Source organism: Staurois parvus, unplaced genomic scaffold (genome assembly GCF_062004578.1).
Source record: "Staurois parvus isolate SC_StPar_1 unplaced genomic scaffold, SC_StPar_1.0 ptg001287l, whole genome shotgun sequence".
Taxonomy (NCBI): Eukaryota; Metazoa; Chordata; class Amphibia; order Anura; family Ranidae; genus Staurois; species Staurois parvus.
This window is the reverse complement of record NW_028319083.1, coordinates 653,559-677,698: the sequence shown is the minus strand read 5'-3', so window position 1 is coordinate 677,698 and position 24,140 is coordinate 653,559. Positions and strand designations below refer to the sequence as shown.

General features: G+C 44.1%; 1 protein-coding gene across 1 annotated transcript in view; it reads left to right on the top strand.

Annotated features, from left to right (window-relative positions):
• The window catches only part of VAMP2 (vesicle associated membrane protein 2), an 86,905-nt gene that overhangs the window by 59,657 nt on the left and 3,108 nt on the right, over positions 1-24,140 (top strand). The window contains exons 3-5 of the mRNA XM_089660903.1: positions 19,489-19,603; positions 19,695-19,853; positions 22,269-22,320. Coding sequence (XP_089517029.1) covers positions 19,489-19,603; positions 19,695-19,853; positions 22,269-22,320 — 326 coding nt within the window. The remainder of the gene's footprint in view (positions 1-19,488; positions 19,604-19,694; positions 19,854-22,268; positions 22,321-24,140) is intronic.

The window sequence follows — 24,140 nt, the reverse complement described above, 5'->3', positions numbered from 1 at the left end:
AAACTGCCGACCCCCTGTACACTGCTCTACAAACTGATGACCCCCTGTACACTGCCCTACAAACTACCAACCCCCTGTACACTGCCCTACAAACTACCAACCCCCTGTACACTGCCCTACAAACTGATGACCCCCTGTACACTGCCCTACAAACTGCCGACCCCCTGTACACGGCCCTACAAACTACCAACCCCCTGTACACTGCTCTACAAACTGCCAACCCCCTGTACACTGCCCTACAAATTACCAACCCCCTGTACACTGCCCTACAAACTGATGACCCCCTGTACACTGCCCTACAAACTGCCGACCCCCTGTACACTGCTCTACAAACTGCCGACCCCCTGTACACTGCTCTACAAACTGCTGACCCCCTGTACACTGCCCTACAAACTGCTGACCCCTGTACACTGCCCTACAAACTGATGACCCCCTGTACACTGCTCTACAAACTGCTGACCCCCTGTACACTGCCCTACAAACTACCAACCCCCTGTACACTGCTCTACAAACTGATGACCCCTGTACACTGCCCTACAAACTGCCGACCCCCTGTACACTGCCCTACAAACTACCGACCCCCTGTACACTGCTCTACAAACTGCTGACCCCCTGTACACTGCCCTACAAACTGCCAACCCCCTGTACACTGCTCTACAAACTGCCGACCCCCTGTACACTGCCCTACAAACTGCTGACCCCCTGTACACTGCCCTACAAACTGCCAACCCCTGTACACTGCTCTACAAACTGCCAACCCCCTGTGCACTGCCCTACAAACTGCTGACCCCTGTACACTGCCCTACAAACTGCTGACCCCTGTACACTGCCCTACAAACTGCCAACCACCTGTACACTGCCCTACAAACTGCCGACCCCTGTACACTGCCCTACAAACTGCTGACCCCCTGTACACTGCCCTACAAACTGCTGACCCCCTGTACACTGCTCTACAAACTGCTGACCCCCTGTACACTGCCCTACAAACTGCTGACCCCCTGTACACTGCCCTACTGACTCTTATACACTGCCCTGCTGACCTTGCATCCTCTGCCCCCTCTGACATTTTTACTTCACTTCCAAATCTAACAGGCTAGATCCAGGCCTGGTATATACTGTAATGCAGGGGCCTCCAAACTTTCTAGACAAAGGGCCAGTTGACTGTTCTTTAGACTGTAGGGGGGGCGGCCATTGGGAGTAGAAAAGGTCCCGATGTCAGTAGGGAAAAAACAATGCCCCATCTTTGTTGTCAGTGGGAGGAAGTGTGCCCCATCAGTGGGCCCCATTGTCGGTGTCATTGGGAGGAGTTGTGCCCTATCATTGGTGTCAGTGGGAGGAATAGTGCCCCATCATTGGTGTCAGTGGGAGGAATAGTGCCCCATCATTGGTGTCAGTGGGAGGAATAGTGCCCCATCATTGGTGTCAGTGGGAGGAATAGTGCCCCATCATTGGTGTCAGTGGGAGGAATTGTGCCCCATCATTGGCATCAGGGGGAGGAATAGTGCCCCATCATTGGTATCAGTGGGAGGAATAGTGCCCCATCATTGGTGTCAGTGGGAGGAATAGTGTCCCTTCATTGGTATCAGTGGGAGGAATTGTGCTCCATCATTGGTGTCAGTGGGAGGAATAGTGTCCCATCATTGATATCAGTGGGAGGAATTGTGCCCCATCATTGGTGTCAGTCAGAGGAATTGTGCCTCATCATTGGTTTCAGCAGAGGAAATTGTGCCCCATCAGTGGGGTCATTGGGCCCCATTGTTGTGTCATTGGGAGGAATTGTGCCTCATCATTGGTTCCAGTGGGAGGAATTGTGCCCCATCAGTGGGGTCATTGGGCCCCATAGTTGGTGTCATTGGGAGGAATTGTGCCACATCTGTGGGGGTCACTGGGCCCATTGTTGTGTCATTGGGAGGAATTGTGCCTCATCATTGCTTTTAGTAGGAGGAATTGAGCCCCATCAGTGGGGTCATTGGGCCCCATAGTTGGTGTCATTGGGAGGAATTGTGCCCCATCATTGGTGTGAGTGGGGAGAATTATGCCCCATTGTTGGTATCAGTGGATGAAATAGTGCCCCAAGGGCCAGATAACAGCAAGCAAAGGGCCACACCTGACCCTCGGGCTGCAGTTTGGAGACTACTGCTGTAATGGATTAATTCCTAGGATCGTCGGCTCCATCTAGTGGCCAAAATGCAGTACAGTTTTCTAAAATAAGTAAACATTCTGCGTTTTGGCCACTAGATGGCGCTGATGATCTTAGCGATGATTCCATTACAGAAATTATGGGGGAAAATCCATCCAACCTGAACAAATAGGTGTGACATTTTTTTAATGAATTTTTAAAAAATAGACCCCCTAAGTAATTATTAGGTCTTAATTGTGCAGTTTACCATGTGTGCAAAAAAAAAAAAAACTGCAACAATGGCTCCAGCAGCAAAAGGTCAAAGCTCAACTCCAGCCAAAACTTTCTTTTGAAATTTCAGACAATACAGTGAAAGGTGCGCACTTCTGGTAGGTCTTTATTGATGCGTGTGACGCCGCAGCCGAGAATCACACTACATCATTTCTAGCTTTTTAGTGACACCGGTACAGGAAATGAGGGATTGGAGGTCAGAGAGAAGGACGGTACATAGACAGACTCTGACCGCTGTCTCTCAATGTGCATGGTGACTGGTCTTATCCCCGCCCCATCCGGTACTTTTGTGCAGGCAGCCTGTGGTAGGTGGAGTCTGCTGGGTCCCTCCCACAGCTCTGCTCTCTGCACAGGTACAGCATAGCAATTATGTCATTGCTACTTTTACAATGTAAAATCTGGGTTTGCAAAGGCATTAGGTGACCACAAAGTGGATTTATATCCTTGTCCCTATTGAGGAATATATTTTATTTAAAGTTTAAATGCACAGAGCTCAGTTATAAAATTAAAGTGTAGGTAAATCCAAATACTAAAGTTACATAGTTAGTCTGGCTGTGGCTGAAAAAAGACAAAAGTCCATCCAGTTCAACCATAGAAAAAAAAAAAAGTTATAATCCAACACCCACAGTTGATCCAGAGGAAGGCAAAAAAACCCCAGCAAAGTTGTGTTAATAGCTTCCTTTTTTATTTAAAACTGTAATTGTGCATTTTTGTTAATACTGGTGTAAGTAAATAGTTTATACTGTAAATGTCCATTGATCCTACTAGTTCCTTCTCTCTCTCTCTGAGGTCAGATCACAAATCTGGTCACCTTGTGCTTTCATCCAATCCGTGGCAGTCAATGCATCCCTCCCGTTGCTGGTTGATTGACAGCTGCTCTGATCATGAGACTGGGACTTCCTGTAACTGTCATTTTTGCCGGACAGCTTGGCCTGTAATTGAGAGCGGAAAAACAATGTATCTACTCGCAGGAACAGTCGATAAAACCATATTACAGGAGGGACTACATTTCACATTTTGCATCTTATATATTTTTAAAATGTTGCCTATAGTTTCCAGGGGGTTTCCAAATGGTCAGTCCGCCACTGGATCCAACTGTACTGCAAGTGGGGAGCTCAAATTGGGAATCTGATGAAAGTGGGGAGCTCGAATTGGGAATCTGATGAAAGTGGGGAGCTCGAATGGGGAATCCGATTCAAGGGGGTTTCCAAATGGTCAGTCCGCCACTGGATCCAACTGTACTGTAAGTGGGGAGCTCGAATGGGGAATCTGATGAAAGTGGGGAGCTCGAATGGGGAATCTGATGAAAGTGGGGAGCTCGAATGGGGAATCCGATTCAAGGGGGTTTCCAAATGGTCAGTCTGCCACTGGATCCAACTGTACTGCAAGTGGGGAGCTCGAATGGGGAATCTGATGAAAGTGGGGAGCTCGAATGGGGAATCCGATTCAAGGGGGTTTCCAAATGGTCAGTCCGCCACTGGATCCAACTGTACTGCAAGTGGGGAGCTCGAATGGGGAATCTGATGAAAGTGGGGAGCTCGAATGGGGAATCCGATTCAAGGGGGTTTCCAAATGGTCAGTCCGCCACTGGATCCAACTGTACTGCAAGTGGGGAGCTCGAATGGGGAATCTGATGAAAGTGGGGAGCTCGAATGGGGAATCCGATTCAAGGGGGTTTCCAAATGGTCAGTCCGCCACTGGATCCAACTGTACTGCAAGTGGGGAGCTCAAATTGGGAATCTGATGAAAGTGGGGAGCTCGAATTGGGAATCTGATGAAAGTGGGGAGCTCGAATGGGGAATCCGATTCAAGGGGGTTTCCAAATGGTCAGTCCGCCACTGGATCCAACTGTACTGTAAGTGGGGAGCTCGAATGGGGAATCTGATGAAAGTGGGGAGCTCGAATGGGGAATCTGATGAAAGTGGGGAGCTCGAATGGGGAATCCGATTCAAGGGGGTTTCCAAATGGTCAGTCTGCCACTGGATCCAACTGTACTGCAAGTGGGGAGCTCGAATGGGGAATCTGATGAAAGTGGGGAGCTCGAATGGGGAATCTGATGAAAGTGGGGAGCTCGAATGGGGAATCCGATTCAAGGGGGTTTCCAAATGGTCAGTCCGCCCCTGGTTATAAGATACAACGCATGCCTGGAAATCCGCAGCGCGTGCTCCTGACACCCTGCGCCGGGCCTTCCATGTGCCGAATTACAGCACCAATGTATCTCTGTGTTTAAATATAGCCGGATTATCCCAATTAATATATGGACAGAGCTGCTATATATGGCTCATCCTGCTGGGGAGGCTGTTCCTGCACCTAATATGGTGCTCAACATCTTTTATTGTACTAAAAACCCCAATGTCACACACACGGCTCACATGCCTCGCAACCAATCTGTGACCACCATACACAACTTCATAAGTCCAAATGTAAAATGCTGCTTGGCCTGAAATCGTTACCCAAGACAGCTTCATTTCATCCGATTGCTGCTGAATCAGCTGAAATTCCAGCTGTGGGTGGCCCTATCGGCCCATAGGGCTGAACGAGAGAAAATCAATAGATTCTGCTGGTTACTGTATTCAGCTGAGGCTGTCTGAATACCTGAACAGTGGCTGCATCTGATAAGACTTTCACCGTTGACCAAGAATTTTCCACTTGGCTCAGTCTACATTTGGCGAGCCAGTAAATGTTGAGAGGGCCACCCACAGCATGATTTTCAGATCATTCAGCGGGAATATCCACTGCCGGTTACTGTGTTCAGCAGATGCGGAACCCTTGACTGTCTGAATACCTGTACAGTGGCTGCATCTGATAGGACTTTCACTGTTCGCCAAGAATTTTCCACTTGGTGAGCCAGTCAGTGCTGATAAGGCTGCCCACAGCTTGAATTTGAAAAGTGAAAAGCAATCAGCTAAAGTTTGAGCCGTCTTTGGGGGTCTTTAATCTTGCAGAATGGGGCTGAACAAGAGAAAATCATTAGTTTCCCCCCTTTTATGACGTTCACTGTTCACCAAAAATTTCCACCTGGCTCGGTCTATTTTTGGTGAGTCAATCAGTAGAGATAGGGCCACCCGCAGCTTGAATTTCAAATGGCAAAGAAATAGGCCAAAATCCAAGCCATCTTTGGGGACCTTTAATTTTTGAAGATTGAACAAATGTTCTCACTATCAGGGGCGGACTGACCATTTGGAAACTTGGGCACTGCCCGAGGCCCCGGGGTCAGTAGGGGGCCCCATGAGATGCCCCTGGTACCTTTTTCATAGGATATTTTGAGTTTGGGCAAGGACACAGGGGCCCCATGATCCCCTATTGCCCGGGGGCCCCATGAGTTGTCAGTCCGCCCCTGCTCACTACGTTTGGTGACTTCATGAATGTTGTTGGAAAGTACTTCAAAATTTTGTCTGCTTTTATCATCCAATTTGAGAGACAGAATAGCAACAACAAATTCAGCAGAAATGCATGTCTAACAAATGATGACTGATTTGCATGTTCATGAGGGAAATAAGGATTTGATCCCCTATCATTCAGCAGGATTTCTGGCTACCAGGTGTCTCTCATACAGGTAACAAGCTGAGATTAGAAGCAGTCTCTTAAAGGGAGTGCTACTAATCTCATTTATAAAAAGACACCTGTCCACAGGCGCAATCAAACAATCAGATTCCAAACTCTCCACCATGGCAAAGACCAAAGAGCTGTCCAAGGATGTCAGGGACAAGATTGTAGACCTACACAAGGCTGGACTGGGCTACCAAACTATTGCCAAGCAGTTTGGTGAGAAGGTGACAACAGTTGGTGCAATCATTCGCAAATGGAAGAAACACAAAACAAGTGTCAGTCTCCCTAGGTCTGGTGCACCATGCAAGATCTCACCTCGTGGAGTGTCAATGATCATGAGAACAGTGAGGAATCATCCCAGAACTACACGTGAGGATCTTGTCAATGATCTCCAGGCAGCCGGGACCACAGTCACCAAGAAAACAATTGGTAACACACTACGCCGACAAGGACTGAAATCCTGCAGTGCCCACAAGGTCCCTCTGCTCAAGAAAGCACATGTCCAGGCCCGTCTGAAGTTTGCCACTGAACATCTGAATGATGCAGAGGAGGACTGGTGGGAAGTGTTGTAGTCAGATGAGACCAAAATCAAGCTCTTTGGCATCAACTCAACTCGCCGTGTTTGGAGGAGGAGGAATGCTGCCTATGACCCCAAGAACACCATCCCAACTGTGAAACATGGTGGTGGAAACATTCTGCCTTGGGGGTGTTTTTCTGCTAAGGGGATAAGACAACTGCACCGCATCAAAGGGACGATGGACGGGGCAATGTACCGTCAAATCTTGGGTGAGAACCTTCTTCCCTCAGCCAGGGCATTGAAAATGGGTCGTGGATGGGTGTTCCAGCATGACAATGACCCAAAACACACGGCCAAGGCAACAAAGGAGCGGCTCATGGAGAAGCACATTAAGGTCCTGGAGTGGCCTAGCCTTAATCTGATTGAAAATCTGTGGAGGGAGCTGAAAGTTCGAGTTACCAAAAGTCAGCCACCAAACCTTAATGACTTGGAGAGGATCTGCCAAGAGGAGTGGGCCAAAATCCCTCCTGAGATGTGTGCAAACCTGGGGGCCAACTCCAGGAAACGTCTGACCTCTGTGATTGCCAACAAGGGATTTGCCAAAAAGTACTAAGTCATGTTTTGTGAAGGGGATCAAATACTTATTTCCCTCATGAACATGCAGATCAGTCATCATTTGTTAGACGCATTTCTGCTGAATTTTTTGTTGCTCTTCTGTCTCTCAATGTTACAATACACCGAACATTCGATTTTTAGACTGATCATTTCTTTGTGAGTGGGCCAACATTTAAAATCAGCAGGGGAGCAAATACGCATTTCCTTCACTGTAAGTGTCAAAAATTCTGGTCAGGAAGGGGTTAAAACATGAAAATTGGTGCGCTATCCCTTTAAGTGTGATAAATCAGTAAGCATGCAAATAATATATAAATGATTGTGAATTAATGAAAAGCCCAAAGTGCATAACAAATGGAAATCCAGAAATAGAGATCAGGTCGCCATACAAACTCCATGCTTGTGATTATCTCCAGGGGTTCCACCATCGCTGTGCTCAAGGTTCTGGCCGGCTGTGTGGGATCTCCAGATAATAAGAGTTCAAACTGAGCTCCCTAAAGCTGATCTGTTTATTAAAATGTATTGCACTCACATAATAGAGAGACCGTATTACAAAATGAGAAAGCCAGCACTGATCTTCCAGCAGGCGTGATGACATCACAAAACGAGGCCCCACCCAACGTGTTACGTCAGCGGGGGAAAGGGTTACACTTTAATTTGGAGATACTGGGCCTCTAAGGGGATGCTACACCATATTAGAGCCAACCTTTATTATGATGTCACATATCACAGTGTACAGTATCTTATCTGTGGAACTGGACCTAGAAAAAGATACACTATATTGCCAAAAGTATTGGGCCCGCCCTCCAAATCATGTGATTCAGGTGTTCCAATCACCTCCATGGACACAGGTGTATACAATCAAGCCCCTAGGCATGCAGACTGCTTCTACAAACATTGGAGAAAGAATGGGTCGCTCTCAGGAGCTCAGTGACTCCAAGCGTGGTCCCGTGATAGGTGGCCACCTGGGCAATAAGTCCATCCGTGACATTTCCTGGCTACTAAATATTCCACGGTCAGCTGTTAGTGGGATTATAACAAAGTGGAAGCAACTGGGAACAACAGCAACTCAGCCACCAAGTGGTAGGCCATGTCACATGACAGAGCGGGGTCAGCGCATGTGCGCAGAAGTCGCCAAGTGTCTGCAGAGTCAATAGCTAAAGACCTCCAAACTTCATGTGGCCTTCAGATGAGCCCAACAACAGTGTGTAGAGAGCTTCATGGAATGGGTTTCCATGGCTGAGCAGCTGCATCCAAGCCTTACATCACCAAGTGCAATGCAAAGCGTCGGATGCCGTGGTGTAAAGCACGCCGCCACTGGACTCTAGAGCAATGGAAGCGTGTTCTCTGGAGTGACCAATCACGCTTCTCAGTCTGGCAATCCGATGGACGTGTCTGGGTTTGGCCAGGAGAATGGTACTTGTCTGATTGCATTGTGCCAAGTGTAAAGTTTGGTGGAGGGGGGATTATGGTGTGGGGTTGTTTTTCAGGCGTTGGTCTTGGCCCCCTAATTCCAGTGAAGGGAACTCTTAAGGCATCAGCATACCAAGACATTTTGGACAATTTCATGCTCCCAACTTTGTGGGAAGAGTTTGGGGATGGCCCCTTCCTGTTCCAACATGACTGCGCACCAGTGCACAAAGCAAGGTCCATAGAGACATGGAGGAGCCAGTTTGGGGTGGAGGAACTTGACTGTCCTGCACAGAGTCCTGACCTCAACCCCATAGAACACCTTTGGGATGAATTAGAGCGGAGACTGTGAGCCAGGCCTCCTCCCCCGACATCAGTACCTGACCTGACAAATGTGCTTCTGGAAGAATGGTCCAACCTTCCCATAGACACCCTCCTAAACCTTGTGAACGGCCTTCCCAGAAGAGTTGAAGCTGTTATAGCTGCAAAGGGCGGGGCCAACTCAATATTGAACCCTACGGACTAAGACTGGGGGGCCATTAAAGTTCATGTGCGTGGAAAGGCCGGCCGACCAATACTTTTGGCAATATAGTGTACACTGTTTCATGTTAAGTGCAGCATGGTCAGTAATGTATCACTGTAATTGTTATCTCTCACAGAGATCATAGTACTCCCCCTGACAATGTCTTCATCTGATTTCCTCTCCAGAGTGACCGAACCATCTTTGTTCAGGTGTCATCCAGGGTCACCTTCGACTTCCTGGGCTGAGATGCCGGCTCAGAGATGGTACAGTCATAGAAATCCTGGTTCCTTCTACAGTTCTAACAAATGTCTGACACAGATCAGCCACAGTTGCAGTCTCTCACCTTGTGACTTGCTACAAAGTTACAATGTTGCAGTCTCATCACTGGGGGCGGGAGGAGACTGGGGCGATGCTTCCTCCTGCATGCAGCAAACTGATAACCTCACATCAGCCTAGGCACAGTCACTTTTCTGGAGTGCAAGGCTTTCTAATGATAAAAGGAGTTTTTTTTTTTTTAACAACACCATTGCTGTACAATGTGACACATCAAAATAATATTCATGTAGATGTGTAAATGTACTGGAAGAAGCACATTGATGGCTCGTCATTCAAATAAAATATTGCTTCTTTTTAAGGATCTATTAAACCCCTTGACGCCGACGTTACACCAATATGTGTCCTCACAGAACTGGGCTTTTTTCCATGGATTCGCATATTTGTGTACCCTGTCTTTGTGCTGGGAGCGCGCCACACTGCACACTCCCAGCACAAAGATCGTGGTGTCACTGAGAACCCCGGGTCCTGTTCTAACGATCGGGACCCGGGACTCCCGATTCTGGGTCACATGATCGCTGTGATAGTCTCTGATTGGCTATCACAGTGATCAGTCACTGTACAGCCCGGCCCTCTTGTTTTTTTCTTCCTGTATGAATGGAGAAGAGAGATACATTGTATCATTATATACATTCTATTATACATTGTATCATTATATACATTCTATTATACATTGTATCATTATATACATTCCATTATACATTGTATCATTATATACATCCTATTATACATTGTATCATTATATACACTCCATTATACATTGTATCATTATATACATTCCATTATACATTGTATCTTTACATACAGTCAGGTCCATAAATATTGGGATATCGACACAATTCTAACATTTTTGGCCCTATATACCACCACAATGGATTTGAAATGAAACGAACCAGATGTGCTTTAACTGCAGACTGTCAGCTTTAATTTGAAGGTATTTACATCCAAATCAGGTGAACGGTGTAGGAATTACAACAGTTTGCATATGTGCCTCCCACTTGTTAAGGGACCAAAAGTAATGGGACAGAATAATAATCATAAATCAAACTTTCACTTTTTAATACTTGGTTGCAAATCCTTTGCAGTCAATTACAGCCTGAAGTGTGGAACGCATAGACATCACCAGACGCTGGGTTTCATCCCTGGTGATGCTCTGCCAGGCCTCTACTGCAACTGTCTTCAGTTCCTGCTTGTTCTTGGGGCATTTTCCCTTCAGTTTTGTCTTCAGCAAGTGAAATGCTCAATCGGATTCAGGTCAGGTGATTGACTTGGCCATTGCAGAACATTCCACTTCTTTCCCTTAAAAAACTCTTTGGTTGCTTTTGCAGTCTGCTTTGGGTCATTGTCCATCTGCACTGTGAAGCGTCCAATGAGCTGTGAAGCATTTGGCTGAATATGAGCAGATAATATTCCCGAAACACTTCAGAATTCATCCGGCTGCTTTTGTCAGCAGTCACATCATCAATAAATACAGGAGAAGCAGTTCCATTGGCAGCCATACATGCCCACGCCATGACACTACCACCACCATGCTTCACTGATGAGGTGGTATGCTTAGGATCATGAGCAGTTCCTTTCCTTCTCCATACTCTTCTCTTCCCATCACTCTGGTACAAGTTGATCTTGGTCTCATCTGTCCATAGGATGTTGTTCCAGAACTGTGAAGGCTTTTTTAGATGTCGTTTGGCAAACTCTAATCTGGCCTTCCTGTTTTTGAGGCTCACCAATGGTTTCCATCTTGTGGTGAACCCTCTGTATTCACTCTGGTGAAGTCTTCTCTTGATTGGTGACTTTGACACACATACACCTACCTCCTGGAGAGTGTTCTTGATCTGGCCAACTGCTGTGAAGGGTGTTTTCTTCACCAGGGAAAGAATTCTTCGGTCATCCATCACAGTTGTTTTCCGTGGTCTTCCGGGTCTTTTGGTGTTGCTGAGCTCACCGGTGCGTTCCTTCTTTTTAAGAATGTTCCAAACAGTTGTTTTGGCCACGCCTAATGTTTTTGCTATCTCTCTGATGGGTTTGTTTTGTTTTTTCAGCCTAATGATGGCTTCACTGATAGTGACTGCTCTTTGGATCTCATCTTGAGAGTTGACAGAAACAGATTCCAAATGCAAATAGCACACTTGAAATGAACTCTGGACCTTTTATCTGCTCATTGTAATTGGGATAATGAGGGAATAACACACACCTGGCCATGGAACGGCTGAGAAGCCAATTGTCCCATTACTTTTGGTCCCTTAATAAGTGGGAGGCACATATGCAAACTGTTGTAATTCCTACACCGTTCACCTGATTTGAATGTAAATACCCTCAAATTAAAGCTGACAGTCTGCAGTTAAAGCACATCTTGTTCATTTCATTTCAAATCCATTGTGGTGGTGTATAGAGCCAAAAATGTTAGAATTGTGTCGATGTCCCAATATTTATGGACCTGACTGTACATCCTATTATACATTGTATCATTATATACATTCTATTATACATTGTATTATTATATACATCACATTATACATTGTATCATTATATACATTCCATTATACATTGTACCATTATATACATTCCATTATACATTGTATCAATATATACATCCTATTATACATTGTATCATTATATACATCATATTATACATTGTTTCATTATATGCATCCTATTATACATTGTATCATTATATACATCCTATTATACATTGTATCATTATATACATCCTATTATACATTGTATCATTATATACATCCTATTATACATTGTATCATTATATACATCCCATTATACCATTATATACATCCTATCATACATTGTATCATTATATACATTCCGTTATACATTGTATCATTATATACATCCTAATATACATTGTATCATTATATACATCCTATTATACATTGTATCATTATACACATCCTATTATACATTGTATCATTACATACATCCTATTATACATTGTATCATTACATACATCCTATTATACATTGTATCATTACATACATCATATTATACATTGTATCATTACATACATTCTGTTATACATTGTATCATTACATACATCCTATTATACATTGTATCATTACATACATCCTATTATACATTGTATCATTATATACATCCTATTATACATTGTATCATTATATACATCCTATTATACATTGTATCATTACATACATCCTATTATACATTGTATCATTATATACATTCCATTATATATTGTATCATTATATACATTCCATTATACATTGTATCATTATATACATCCTATTATACATTGTATCATTATATACATCCTATTATACATTGTATCATTATATACATCCTATTATACATTGTATCATTATATACATTCTATTATACATTGTATTATTATATACATCCTATTATACATTGTATCATTACAGACATCCTATTATACATTGTATCATTACATACATCATATTATACATTGTATCATTACAGACATCCTATTATACATTGTATCATTACAGACATCCTATTATACATTGTATTATTATATACATCCTATTATACATTGTATCATTACATACATCATATTATACATTGTATCATTACAGACATCCTATTATACATTGTATCATTACAGACATCCTATTATACATTGTATCATTACAGACATCCTATTATACATTGTATCATTACAGACATCCTATTATACATTGTATCATTACAGACATCCTATTATACATTGTATTTCTCTATCTTCTGGCATAGAGAGAAAAAAAATGTTTGTAAGAAAAAAATAAATATATATAAAAAATAAAGAAAAAATACCCAGATCAAGGTTTGATCTAGTTCAGTGCCAGGGTTAGTGTTTGGGTCAAAGTCAGGGTCAAAGATCAAAAGGTCAGGGTCAAAGGTCAGGATTTTAAAAAAATGGTATCCCTGTCAGTGTGTTTTAAGTGAAAAAAAAAGACAAAAACAAAATGCGCACTATTGTTTCTGGGCTGTACTCCGGGTATAAACAACAAATAACATACACATATATGGTATCGCTGCGATCGTCAAGAGCTGGAGAATTTATTTTGGGTTGTTTTTTGGTGGTAGGTTATGGTCGTAACAAGAAACAAATACAAAATATTTTTTTTTTACTATTTTGGGACAGTTTTCCTTTGATAATAAAAAAAAAATCAGGAGATATCCATTACCATTTACCACCAAATGAAAGCCCAATTTGTCCTGGAAAAAAATGCGATATAATCCACCTGGATGTACAAAGTAGTTGTGATGATATGTACGGATTGACTAACACATGTCAACGTTGCAAAATTGTGCTTAGGCATTTAGATTTGTTTTACCCAGGGGCAGACTGACCATTTGGAAACTCGGGCACTGCCCGAGGGCCAGGTGTCAGTAGGGGGCCCCATGAGATGCCCCTGGTACCTTTTTCATAGGCTTTTTTGAGTTTGGGCAAGGACACAGGGGCCCCATGATCCCCTATTGCCTGGGGGCCCCATGAGTTGTCAGCCACCCCTGGTTTTACCCTTAGGCATGAAGGGGTTAAACTATTGCACGCAGTAATTCATGGAAGCACATTACATGTGTGGCGGTGCAATTCATTTTAAATGAGACCCCAATGTACAAAGCCTACACGACTGCATTGCATCATGCGTTGGGATACAAGATTTCCGTCACACCGATTTGCGTGATTTTTTTTGTTCCTTTTGGCAGCCCGTTCACTTCAATTGCAACATAACACACGATAACACGCCACAAAAATGGAATTGGACCCTTATCTTTACTATCTGACCCAAGCTCATCTTTATGGAGCCTTTGGCATTTTCCATTGTTGCCTGTTCCGGATACACACACTTCCTGCTCCCTGTGATATTTGTAGGGAAAGCAGAGAAGACCTCTAGGTGGCAGAATTGTTGTTTGTAAGTGAATCTGTGACAATGGAAATGTCCAGGATCCTTATTAAAGATTTAAGTTTTAGTTCACCCGTTGGGAGACAAATATAATTGCTGGTCGTGTTCTGAACATGGTAGTTCCTGGCTGTGTCTGGCTTTAGTACTTCTGAGTCACAAGCTGGTATGTGCAGTTAGCTGAGATATAAGAATAGGACTACATCAAATAATAACCCATGTGGCATGCTTAGTGTGTCCCATACCCAGGGCTGCTTTGTACTATGATTTTCAGAAGTAATAATGAAATTAAACAAAACAATTCCATGATAATGATGAAGGCCAGAAAAGAAATTCCATATGAATTTTAGTGCTCTCATACATTGGTGGTCAGTGTAGTGCCCCTTACATTGGTGGTCAGTGTAGTGCCCCTTACATTGGTGGTCAGTGTAGTGCTCCCTTACATTGGGGGTCTGTGTAGTGCCCCTTACATTGGTGGTCAGTGTAGTGCCCCTTACATTGATGGTCAGTGTAGTGCTCCCTTACATTGGTGGTCGGTGTAGTGCTCTCTTACATTGGCAGTCATTGTATTGGTCTCTTACATTGAACCCTACGGACTAAGAGACCAGCGTAAGAGAACAAGACACCGACCACCAATGTAGTGCTCCCTTACATGGGGTCAATGTAGTGCTCCCTTACATTGGTGATCAGTGTAGTGCTCTCTTACATTGGTGGTCAGTGTAGTGCTCTCTTACATTGGTGGTCAGTGTAGTGCTCTCTTGCATTGGTGGCCAGTGTAGTTGTCTCTTACATTGGTGGTCAGTGTAGTGCTCCCATACATTGGTGGTCAGTGTATTTGTCTCTTACATTGGCGGTCAGTGTAGTGCTCTCTTACATTGGCGGTCAGTGTAGTGCTCTCTTACATTGGCGGTCAGTGTAGTACTCTCTTACATTGGCGGTCAGTGTAGTGCTCCCATACATTGGTGGTCAGTGTAGTGCTCTCTTACATTGGTGGTCAGTGTAGTGCTCTCTTGCATTGGTGGCCAGTGTAGTCGTCTCTTACATTGGTGGTCGGTGTAGTGCCCCTTACATTGGTGGTCAGTGTAGTGCCCCTTACATTGGTGGTCAGTGTAGTGCTCCCTTACATTGGGGGTCTGTGTAGTGCCCCTTACATTGGTGGTCAGTGTAGTGCCCCTTACATTGGTGGTCAGTGTAGTGCTCTCTTACATTGGTGGTCGGTGTAGTGCTCTCTTACATTGGCAGTCATTGTATTGGTCTCTTACATTGAACCCTACGGACTAAGAGACCAGCGTAAGAGAACAAGACACCGACCACCAATGTAGTGCTCCCTTACATGGGGTCAATGTAGTGCTCCCTTACATTGGTGATCAGTGTAGTGCTCTCTTACATTGGTGGTCAGTGTAGTGCTCTCTTACATTGGTGGTCAGTGTAGTGCTCTCTTGCATTGGTGGCCAGTGTAGTTGTCTCTTACATTGGTGGTCAGTGTAGTGCTCCCATACATTGGTGGTCAGTGTATTTGTCTCTTACATTGGCGGTCAGTGTAGTGCTCTCTTACATTGGCGGTCAGTGTAGTGCTCTCTTACATTGGCGGTCAGTGTAGTACTCTCTTACATTGATGGTCAGTGTAGTGCTCTCTTACATTGGCGGTCAGTGTAGTGCTCCCATACATTGGTGGTCAGTGTAGTGCTCTCTTACATTGGTGGTCAGTGTAGTGCTCTCTTGCATTGGTGGCCAGTGTAGTCGTCTCTTACATTGGTGGTCGGTGTAGTGCTCTCTTACATTGGTGGTCAGCGTAGTGCTCTCTTACATTGGTGGTCAGTGTAGTGCTCTCTTACATTGATGGTCAGCGTAGTGCTCCCATACATTGGTGGTCAGTGTAGTGCTCCCATACATTGGTGGTCAGTGTAGTGCTCTCTTACATTGGTGGTCAGTGTAGTGCTCTCTTACATTGGTGGTCAGTGTAGTGCTCTCTTACATTGGTGGTCAGTGTAGTGCTCTCTTACATTGATGGTCAGTGTAGTGCTCTCTTACATTGGCGGTCAGTGTAGTGCTCCCATACATTGATGGTCAGTGTAGTTGTCTCTTACATTGGTGGTCAGTGTAGTGCTCTCTTACATTGGTGGTCAGCGTAGTGCTCTCTTACATTGGTGGTCGGTGTAGTGCTCTCTTACATTGGTGGTCAGCGTAGTGATCTCTTACATTGGTGGTCAGCGTAGTGCTCTCTTACATTGGTGGTCAGTGTAGTGCTCTCTTACATTGGTGGTCAATGTAGTGCCCTCTTACATTGGTGGTCAGTGTAGTGCTCTCTTACATTGGTGGTCAGTGTAGTGCTCTCTTACATTGGTGGTCAGTGTAGTGCCCTCTTACATTGGTGGTCAGTGTAGTGCTCTCTTACATTGGTGGTCAGTGTAGTGCTCTCTTACATTGGTGGTCAGTGTAGTACTCTGTTACATTGGTGGTCAGTGTAGTTATCTCTTACATTGGTGGTCAGTGTAGTGCTCTCTTACATTGGTGGTCAGTGTAGTTGTCTCTTACATTGGTGGTCAGTGTAGTGCTCTCTTACATTGGTGGTCAGTGTAGTGCTCTCTTACAGTGGTAGTCAGTGTAGTTGTCTCTTACATTGGTGGTCAGTGTAGTTGTCTCTTACATTGGTGGTCAGTGTAGTTGTCTCTTACAGTGGTGGTCAGTGTAGTGCTCTCTTACATTGGTGGTCAGTGTAGTTGTCTCTTACATTGGTGGTCAGTGTAGTGCTCTCTTACATTGGTGGTCAGTGTAGTTGTCTCTTACATTGGTGGTCAGTGTAGTGATCTCTTACAGTGGTGGTCAGTGTAGTGCCCTCTTACATTGGTGGTCAGTGTAGTGCTCTCTTACATTGGTGGTCAGTGTAGTGCCCTCTTACATTGGTGGTCAGTGTAGTGCTCTCTTACATTGGTGGTCAGTGTAGTGCTCTCTTACATTGGTGGTCAGTGTAGTACTCTGTTACATTGGTGGTCAGTGTAGTTATCTCTTACATTGGTGGTCAGTGTAGTGCTCTCTTACATTGGTGGTCAGTGTAGTTGTCTCTTACATTGGTGGTCAGTGTAGTGCTCTCTTACATTGGTGGTCAGTGTAGTGCTCTCTTACAGTGGTAGTCAGTGTAGTTGTCTCTTACATTGGTGGTCAGTGTAGTTGTCTCTTACATTGGTGGTCAGTGTAGTTGTCTCTTACAGTGGTGGTCAGTGTAGTGCTCTCTTACATTGGTGGTCAGTGTAGTTGTCTCTTACATTGGTGGTCAGTGTAGTGCTCTCTTACATTGGTGGTCAGTGTAGTTGTCTCTTACATTGGTGGTCAGTGTAGTGATCTCTTACAGTGGTGGTCAGTGTAGTGCTCTCTTACATTGGCGTTCAGTGTAGTGCCCTCTTACATTGGTGGTCAGTGTAGTTGTCTCTTACATTGGTGGTCAGTGTAGTGCTCTCCTACATTGGTGGTCAGTGTAGTTGTCTCTTACATTGGTGGTCAGTGTAGTGCTCTCCTACATTGGTGGTCAGTGTAGTTGTCTCTTACATTGGTGGTCAGTGTAGTTGTCTCTTACATTGGTGGTCAGTGTAGTGCTCTCTTACATTGGTGGTCAGTGTAGTTATCTCTTACATTGGTGGTCAGTGTAGTGCTCTCTTACATTGGTGGTCAGTGTAGTTGTCTCTTACATTGGTGGTCAGTGTAGTGCTCTCTTACATTGGTGGTCAGTGTAGTGCTCTTACATTGGTGGTCAGTGTAGTTGTCTCTTACATTGGTGGTCAGTGTAGTGCTCTCTTACATTGGTGGTCAGTGTAGTTGTCTCTTACATTGGTGGTCAGTGTAGTGCTCTCTTACATTGGTGGTCAGTGTAGTGCTCTCTTACAGTGGTAGTCAGTGTAGTTGTCTCTTACATTGGTGGTCAGTGTAGTGCTCTCTTACAGTGGTGGTCAGTGTAGTTGTCTCTTACATTGGTGGTCAGTGTAGTGCTCTCTTACATTGGTGGTCAGTGTAGTTGTCTCTTACATTGGTGGTCAGTGTAGTGCTCTCTTACATTGGTGGTCAGTGTAGTGCTCTCTTACATTGGTGGTCAGTGTAGTGCTCTCTTACAGTGGTAGTCAGTGTAGTTGTCTCTTACATTGGTGGTCAGTGTAGTGCTCTCTTACAGTGGTGGTCAGTGTAGTTGTCTCTTACATTGGTGGTCAGTGTAGTTGTCTCTTACATTGGTGGTCAGTGTAGTGCTCTCTTACATTGGTGGTCAGTGTAGTTGTCTCTTACATTGGTGGTCAGTGTAGTGATCTCTTACATTGGTGGTCAGTGTAGTGCTCTCTTACATTGGCGTTCAGTGTAGTGCTCTCTTACATTGGGGTCAGTGTAGTGCCCTCTTACATTGGTGGTCAGTGTAGTGCCCTCATACATTGGGGGTCAGTGTAGTTGTCTCTTACATTGGTGGTCAGTGTAGTGCTCTCTTACATTGGTGGTCAGTGTAGTGCTCTCTTACATTGATGGTCAGTGTAGTGCTCTCTTACATTGGTGGTCAGTGTAGTGCTCTCCTACATTGGTGGTCAGTGTAGTGCTCTCTTACATTGGTGGTCAGTGTAGTGCTCTCTTACATTGGTGGTCAGTGTAGTGCTCTCTTACATTGATGGTCAGTGTAGTGCCCTCTTACATTGGTGGTCAGTGTAGTGCTCTCTTACATTGGTGGTCAGTGTAGTGCTCTCTTACATTGATGGTCAGTGTAGTGCTCCCATACATTGGTGGTCAGTGTAGTGCTCTCCTACATTGGTGGTCAGTGTAGTTGTCTCTTACATTGGTGGTCAGTGTAGTGCTCTCTTACATTGATGGTCAGTGTAGTGCTCCCATACATTGGTGGTCAATGGGAAGTATGTCCCTGCTTACAGATAGCTTAAAAGATCATTGGAGAGGAACATATTGCTCAAGGAACCCCTAGCACACTTTGAAGGAACCTTGGTTAAGAAGGTTTATTTAGTGATTCAGTGAGGGAGAAAAGAAGGACCGAAGGATTTGGTTCCAAGAACAATGTTCCTCCAAAAAAGGGACAGTTGGTAACCATGGAAAAAGTGCCAGCATTCCTTATCTCTGTACTTGTGTTAGGAAAGTATTTCAGGTGAAGCAACAGTAATTTTGGGTGGAGTGTTGAGTGTTTATCTTACATGTTCCTCCCATTTAAGTGCATGAGCATTAGTTTAGCTTGGAGCCAGAAAAAACTGGTCCCTATGGATTCTGATCAGTACCATCTATCTTTCAGGTCTGCCCCACCTGCTGGCCCTCCCGCTGCACCTGGAGAAGGAGGAGCACCCCAAGCTCCCCCCAACCTCACCAGCAACAGAAGGCTTCAGCAAACCCAGGCACAGGTCGATGAGGTTAGTACAGAAGAACACAAGACATAAAGCCAGTATAGTAATGTGATAGTAAGTCTGTGTATCTTCAGTGTCTCTTCTTCCTGCCCCACAGGTTGTGGATATCATGCGTGTCAATGTAGACAAAGTGTTGGAACGAGATCAGAAGCTGTCCGAATTGGATGACCGCGCGGACGCTCTGCAGGCCGGAGCCTCGCAGTTTGAAACCAGCGCGGCCAAACTCAAACGCAAGTACTGGTGGAAGAACCTCAAGGTGAGTTTGGGAAGGGTCTTTAAAAGAGCGTATGGACTTTCTGCCTGAGGACCACTTAGCAACAGTCCCGTGGAAGACTGGGCAGTTGCATGGATTGAATTGGGCCTACCATGTGACAGTGAAGCAATATTTCCCTGCCTGGGGAAGCACAGTAACGCTTGATGTGTTCCTCAAGAAGCATCTGAGATACTCCTGACTTGAAATGTTCAGAAAAAAAAAATCAGCATTCTAGTGAGCCTTGCCATGCTGTACCATGGAATTAGCCCCTGGCTGCAGTATTTAGAGCACCTCACGTTCTCTGTACATGTTCTCTATACATGTTCTCTATACATGTTCTCTGTACATGTTCTCTATACATGTTCTCTATACATGTACCAACTCTATGAAAAGCCATTTGAGTACTGTAAGCGGGAAAGTGTAGTGGAAGAGTTGGTGAGCATCCCAAATGTTTCTTTTATACCAATCACATTATTAGAACATCAGCCCAAGAGCTAGACCATGTTTTGAGACAAGAAAGAGGAGCAGTGAGGGGTGATGAAGAAGTGTGGAGCCAACAAGTGGTCACACCGGAAGAGGAAGCATTGATACAGGGGCGGACTGACCATTTGGAAACTCTGGCACTGCCCGAGGGCCCTGGGTCAGTAGGGGGCCCCATGAGATGCCCCAGGTACCTTTTTCATAGGCTTTTTTGAGTTTGGGCAAGGACACAGGGGCCCCATGATCCCCTATTGAGGGCCCGGGAGCCCCATGAGTTGTCAGTCCGCCCCTGCATTGATACCCTCATCTGTGAATCATGGCAAGACATTGAAGAGATGGTGTGTCTACATGTTTAAGAGCAATACAGAATTCTAACCCCATTCACCTCCCATAGGAAAGAATGGCTATACAAAAAAAAGATTAAGTAGAGGATTCCTCCCTCTGTTTTTTCTCTTTTTTTCATCCTGGATCTTCTGCTTGTCTTCTAATTTTTCACACTTTTCTTTGATTTTGTTCATTCTTCACCCTAATCCCTGATTGTCCTGTATCTCCCCTTTGTCTTCCATACCTCAACACCTCAACTTCTTTTTTTTCCAACCTGGTTCCCGCTTCTCCTGGGCCTTCTGTGGTCCTCTATTTTGTCTGTTCTTCATATTTGTTCAAGCTCATCCTGGGTTTCTCCTGTCCTTCATCTATTTTTTTTATGTTTCTTTCTGATAATCCAGGGTATTTTTTCTAACCTTCATCTTGTGTGTTTCTCATATCTCACTTAGTATTAGATATAAGCATTTCGCTTAGTTATGATTCATTTTTCGGATGAAAATTTCATTTTCAGAGATTCGAATGTATATGAATCTCCGAATGGACATACTGACGAATGTCAGCGTATCCAAAAAAAAAGTTGTACCGAAATTAACGAATGCATTTATTTCATTCAGATGACTTCACATGATGTGACAGTAGGGAAATTGATAACATTTTCAAATTAGTTCTGAATTTCATTGCATACGTTAATTTGGATGCACATGATGCCAGTTTCATAATGTCCAATCAGTTCATGCCGTTTCTCTTGGTGGGTTGGGCTAGTGTCTGAAAATATTGAATTCTTCCGATTCAAATTCACCAGATTCGATAATATATCGAATATCTAGCAATTTTCCAGGAAAAACTACATTTTTTCGAATCCACCTGGGCTAAAACATATACGAAACAAATGCCGAAGATCCGAAAGAATTCTGAAAATGAATTGGTTCAACATATGACAAAACAAAATTCTTCAATGAATGAATGCATCTGAAACTAGACGAAAATTCCTGACGTGCACATGGCTACTTAGTATAGTACATAACAACATACAAACTTAACTTGTTGGAGAATTCTGTTGTGTTTGCCTTGACTGTTCTTCCTAAGTAGAACTCTTTGGCTTTATAGTTGCCTATTATCAAGGCGATATCATTGTCAGTTTCTTCCAATTGTTTTCCCTCAGATCACACACACTTGCATACTGTATCCGCAGTTTGGAAAAACTTCACATTTCTTCGGTTTAGAGATACTTTGGATTCCTACTGCCCAGTAATCTGAGATGAAGTTGTTTGAAATTAAACATACCATAACTCTTGTCAGTTTATGAAGGTCCTGCGTTAGTCAGAATCAGGAGCAGACTGACCAGTTGGAAACTCTGGCACTGCCTGAGGGCCCGGGGTCAGTAGGGGGCCTCATGAGATGCCCCTGGTACCTTTTTCATAGTTTTTGTGAGTTTGACCAAGGACACAGGGGCCCCATGATCTCCTATTGCCTGGGGGCCCCATGAGTTGTCAGTCGGCCCCTGGTTAGAATAGTTCATAGTAGGCGGTGTTCTGCATAATGTGACTTAATGTGACATATCATTACACCATCTCTGTGTTCTCCATCTCACTCTTTGTGTTTTTCTCTCCTCAGATGATGATCATTATGGGAGTGATATGCGCCATCATCCTCATCATAATTATTGGTGAGTTATTGTCCTTTTGTGTATCAATGTTTTTAGTCTGTGTTTTTATATCTATATATATATATATATGTGCTGCTTGTTATCTGTGCTGTATACAGATGGCTGACTATACTAACCTCTTCTTTTTCTCTTGCTTCTCTCTCCCAATGCTTCCCTGCTGTGCCCATCCCATCCTTGTGTCTACTGTATGTACCACACACCTCGTCCTCCATCTTTGTCTTGTTTTTTACATTTTACTGGTTTTCTCTTCACACTTCATCTTGTCTGCTCTTCATCCTCATCCCTTGTTTTCCACTACTCCATCCTGTTTGTTCTTTACTCTCGTTACCTGCCTTTCATTTCTTCATCTTGTCTTTTCTTTATCTTCATCCCTTGTCTTTCATGACTGCATCTTGATGGTTCTTTACCTCATCCCTTGTCCTCCTTTACTCCATCCTGTTTGTTCTTTACTCTCGTTACCTGCCCTTCATTGCTGTATCTTGTCTTTTCTTTATCTTCATCCCTTGTCTTTCATGACTGCATCTTGATGGTTCTTCACCTCATCCCTTGTCCTCCTTTACTCCATCCTGTTTGTTCTTTACTCTTGTTACTTGCCTTTCATTTCTTCATCTTGTCTTTTCTTTATCTTCATCCCTTGTCTTTCATGACTGCATCTTGATGGTTCTTTACCTCATCCCTTGTCCTCCTTTACTCCATCCTGTTTGTTCTTTACTCTCGTTACCTGCCCTTCATTGCTGTATCTTGTCTTTTCTTTATCTTCATCCCTTGTCTTTCATGACTGCATCTTGATGGTTCTTCACCTCATCCCTTGTCCTCCTTTACTCCATCCTGTCTGTTCTTCACCTTTATTCTTGCTAATCCTTGGTTTTCCTTGTGTCATTTCTTTTGTTTTGTTCTGTCTCTTTCCTACTGATCCTGGGTCTTCCACTTGCCTTCTACCTTCTCTATTATTCATATTTGTCCTAAATCCTCTTCATTTCTCACTCTGGTCCCTAACCATCTTGCTTTTCTTTGTCTCCAAATCCTCAATCTTTTTTGTTTTTCCAACATTGTTTTTGCTCCACCTGGGTTTGTCTGTAATTCATGATTCTCTGTGATCATGTTTATACCTCATCCTCATCCCTGATGGTCATGTATCTCCCCTTTGTCTTCTAAACAACAATCTTGTTTGTTTTTCAACCTTGTTCCTGCTCCTGGGTCTTCCTTTGTCCTTCATCTTATCTGTTCTATATATTTTTTCCTGCTCATCCTGGGTATTCTATCCTCCATCTTGCGTGTTCTTCATGTTTGTTCCTGCTCATCTTGGGCCTTCTTCTGTCCTCCATCTTGTGTGTTCTTCATGTAATTTTTTCCTGCTCATCCTGGATCTTCTGTGCTCCATCTTGTCTGTTCTTTGTATTATTTCTGCTCATCCTGGGTATTTTTCTATCCTCCATCTTGCCTGTTCTTCATGTTTGTTCCTGCTCATCTTGGGTATTCTTCTATCCTCCATCTTGTATGTTCTTCATGTTTGTTCCTGCTCATCTTGGGTCTTCTTCTGCCCTCCATCTTGTCTGTTCTTCATGTTTGTTCCTGCTCATCTTGGGTCTTCTTCTGTCCTCCATCTTGTCTGTTCTTCATGTTTGTTCCTGCTCATCTTGGGTCTTCTTCTGTCTTCCATCTTGTCTGTTCTTCATGTTTGTTCCTGCTCATCTTGGGTCTTCTTCTGCCCTCCATCTTGTCTGTTCTTCATGTTTGTTCCTGCTCATCTTGGGTCTTCTTCTGTCCTCCATCTTGTCTGTTCTTCATGTTTGTTCCTGCTCATCTTGGGTATTCTTTTG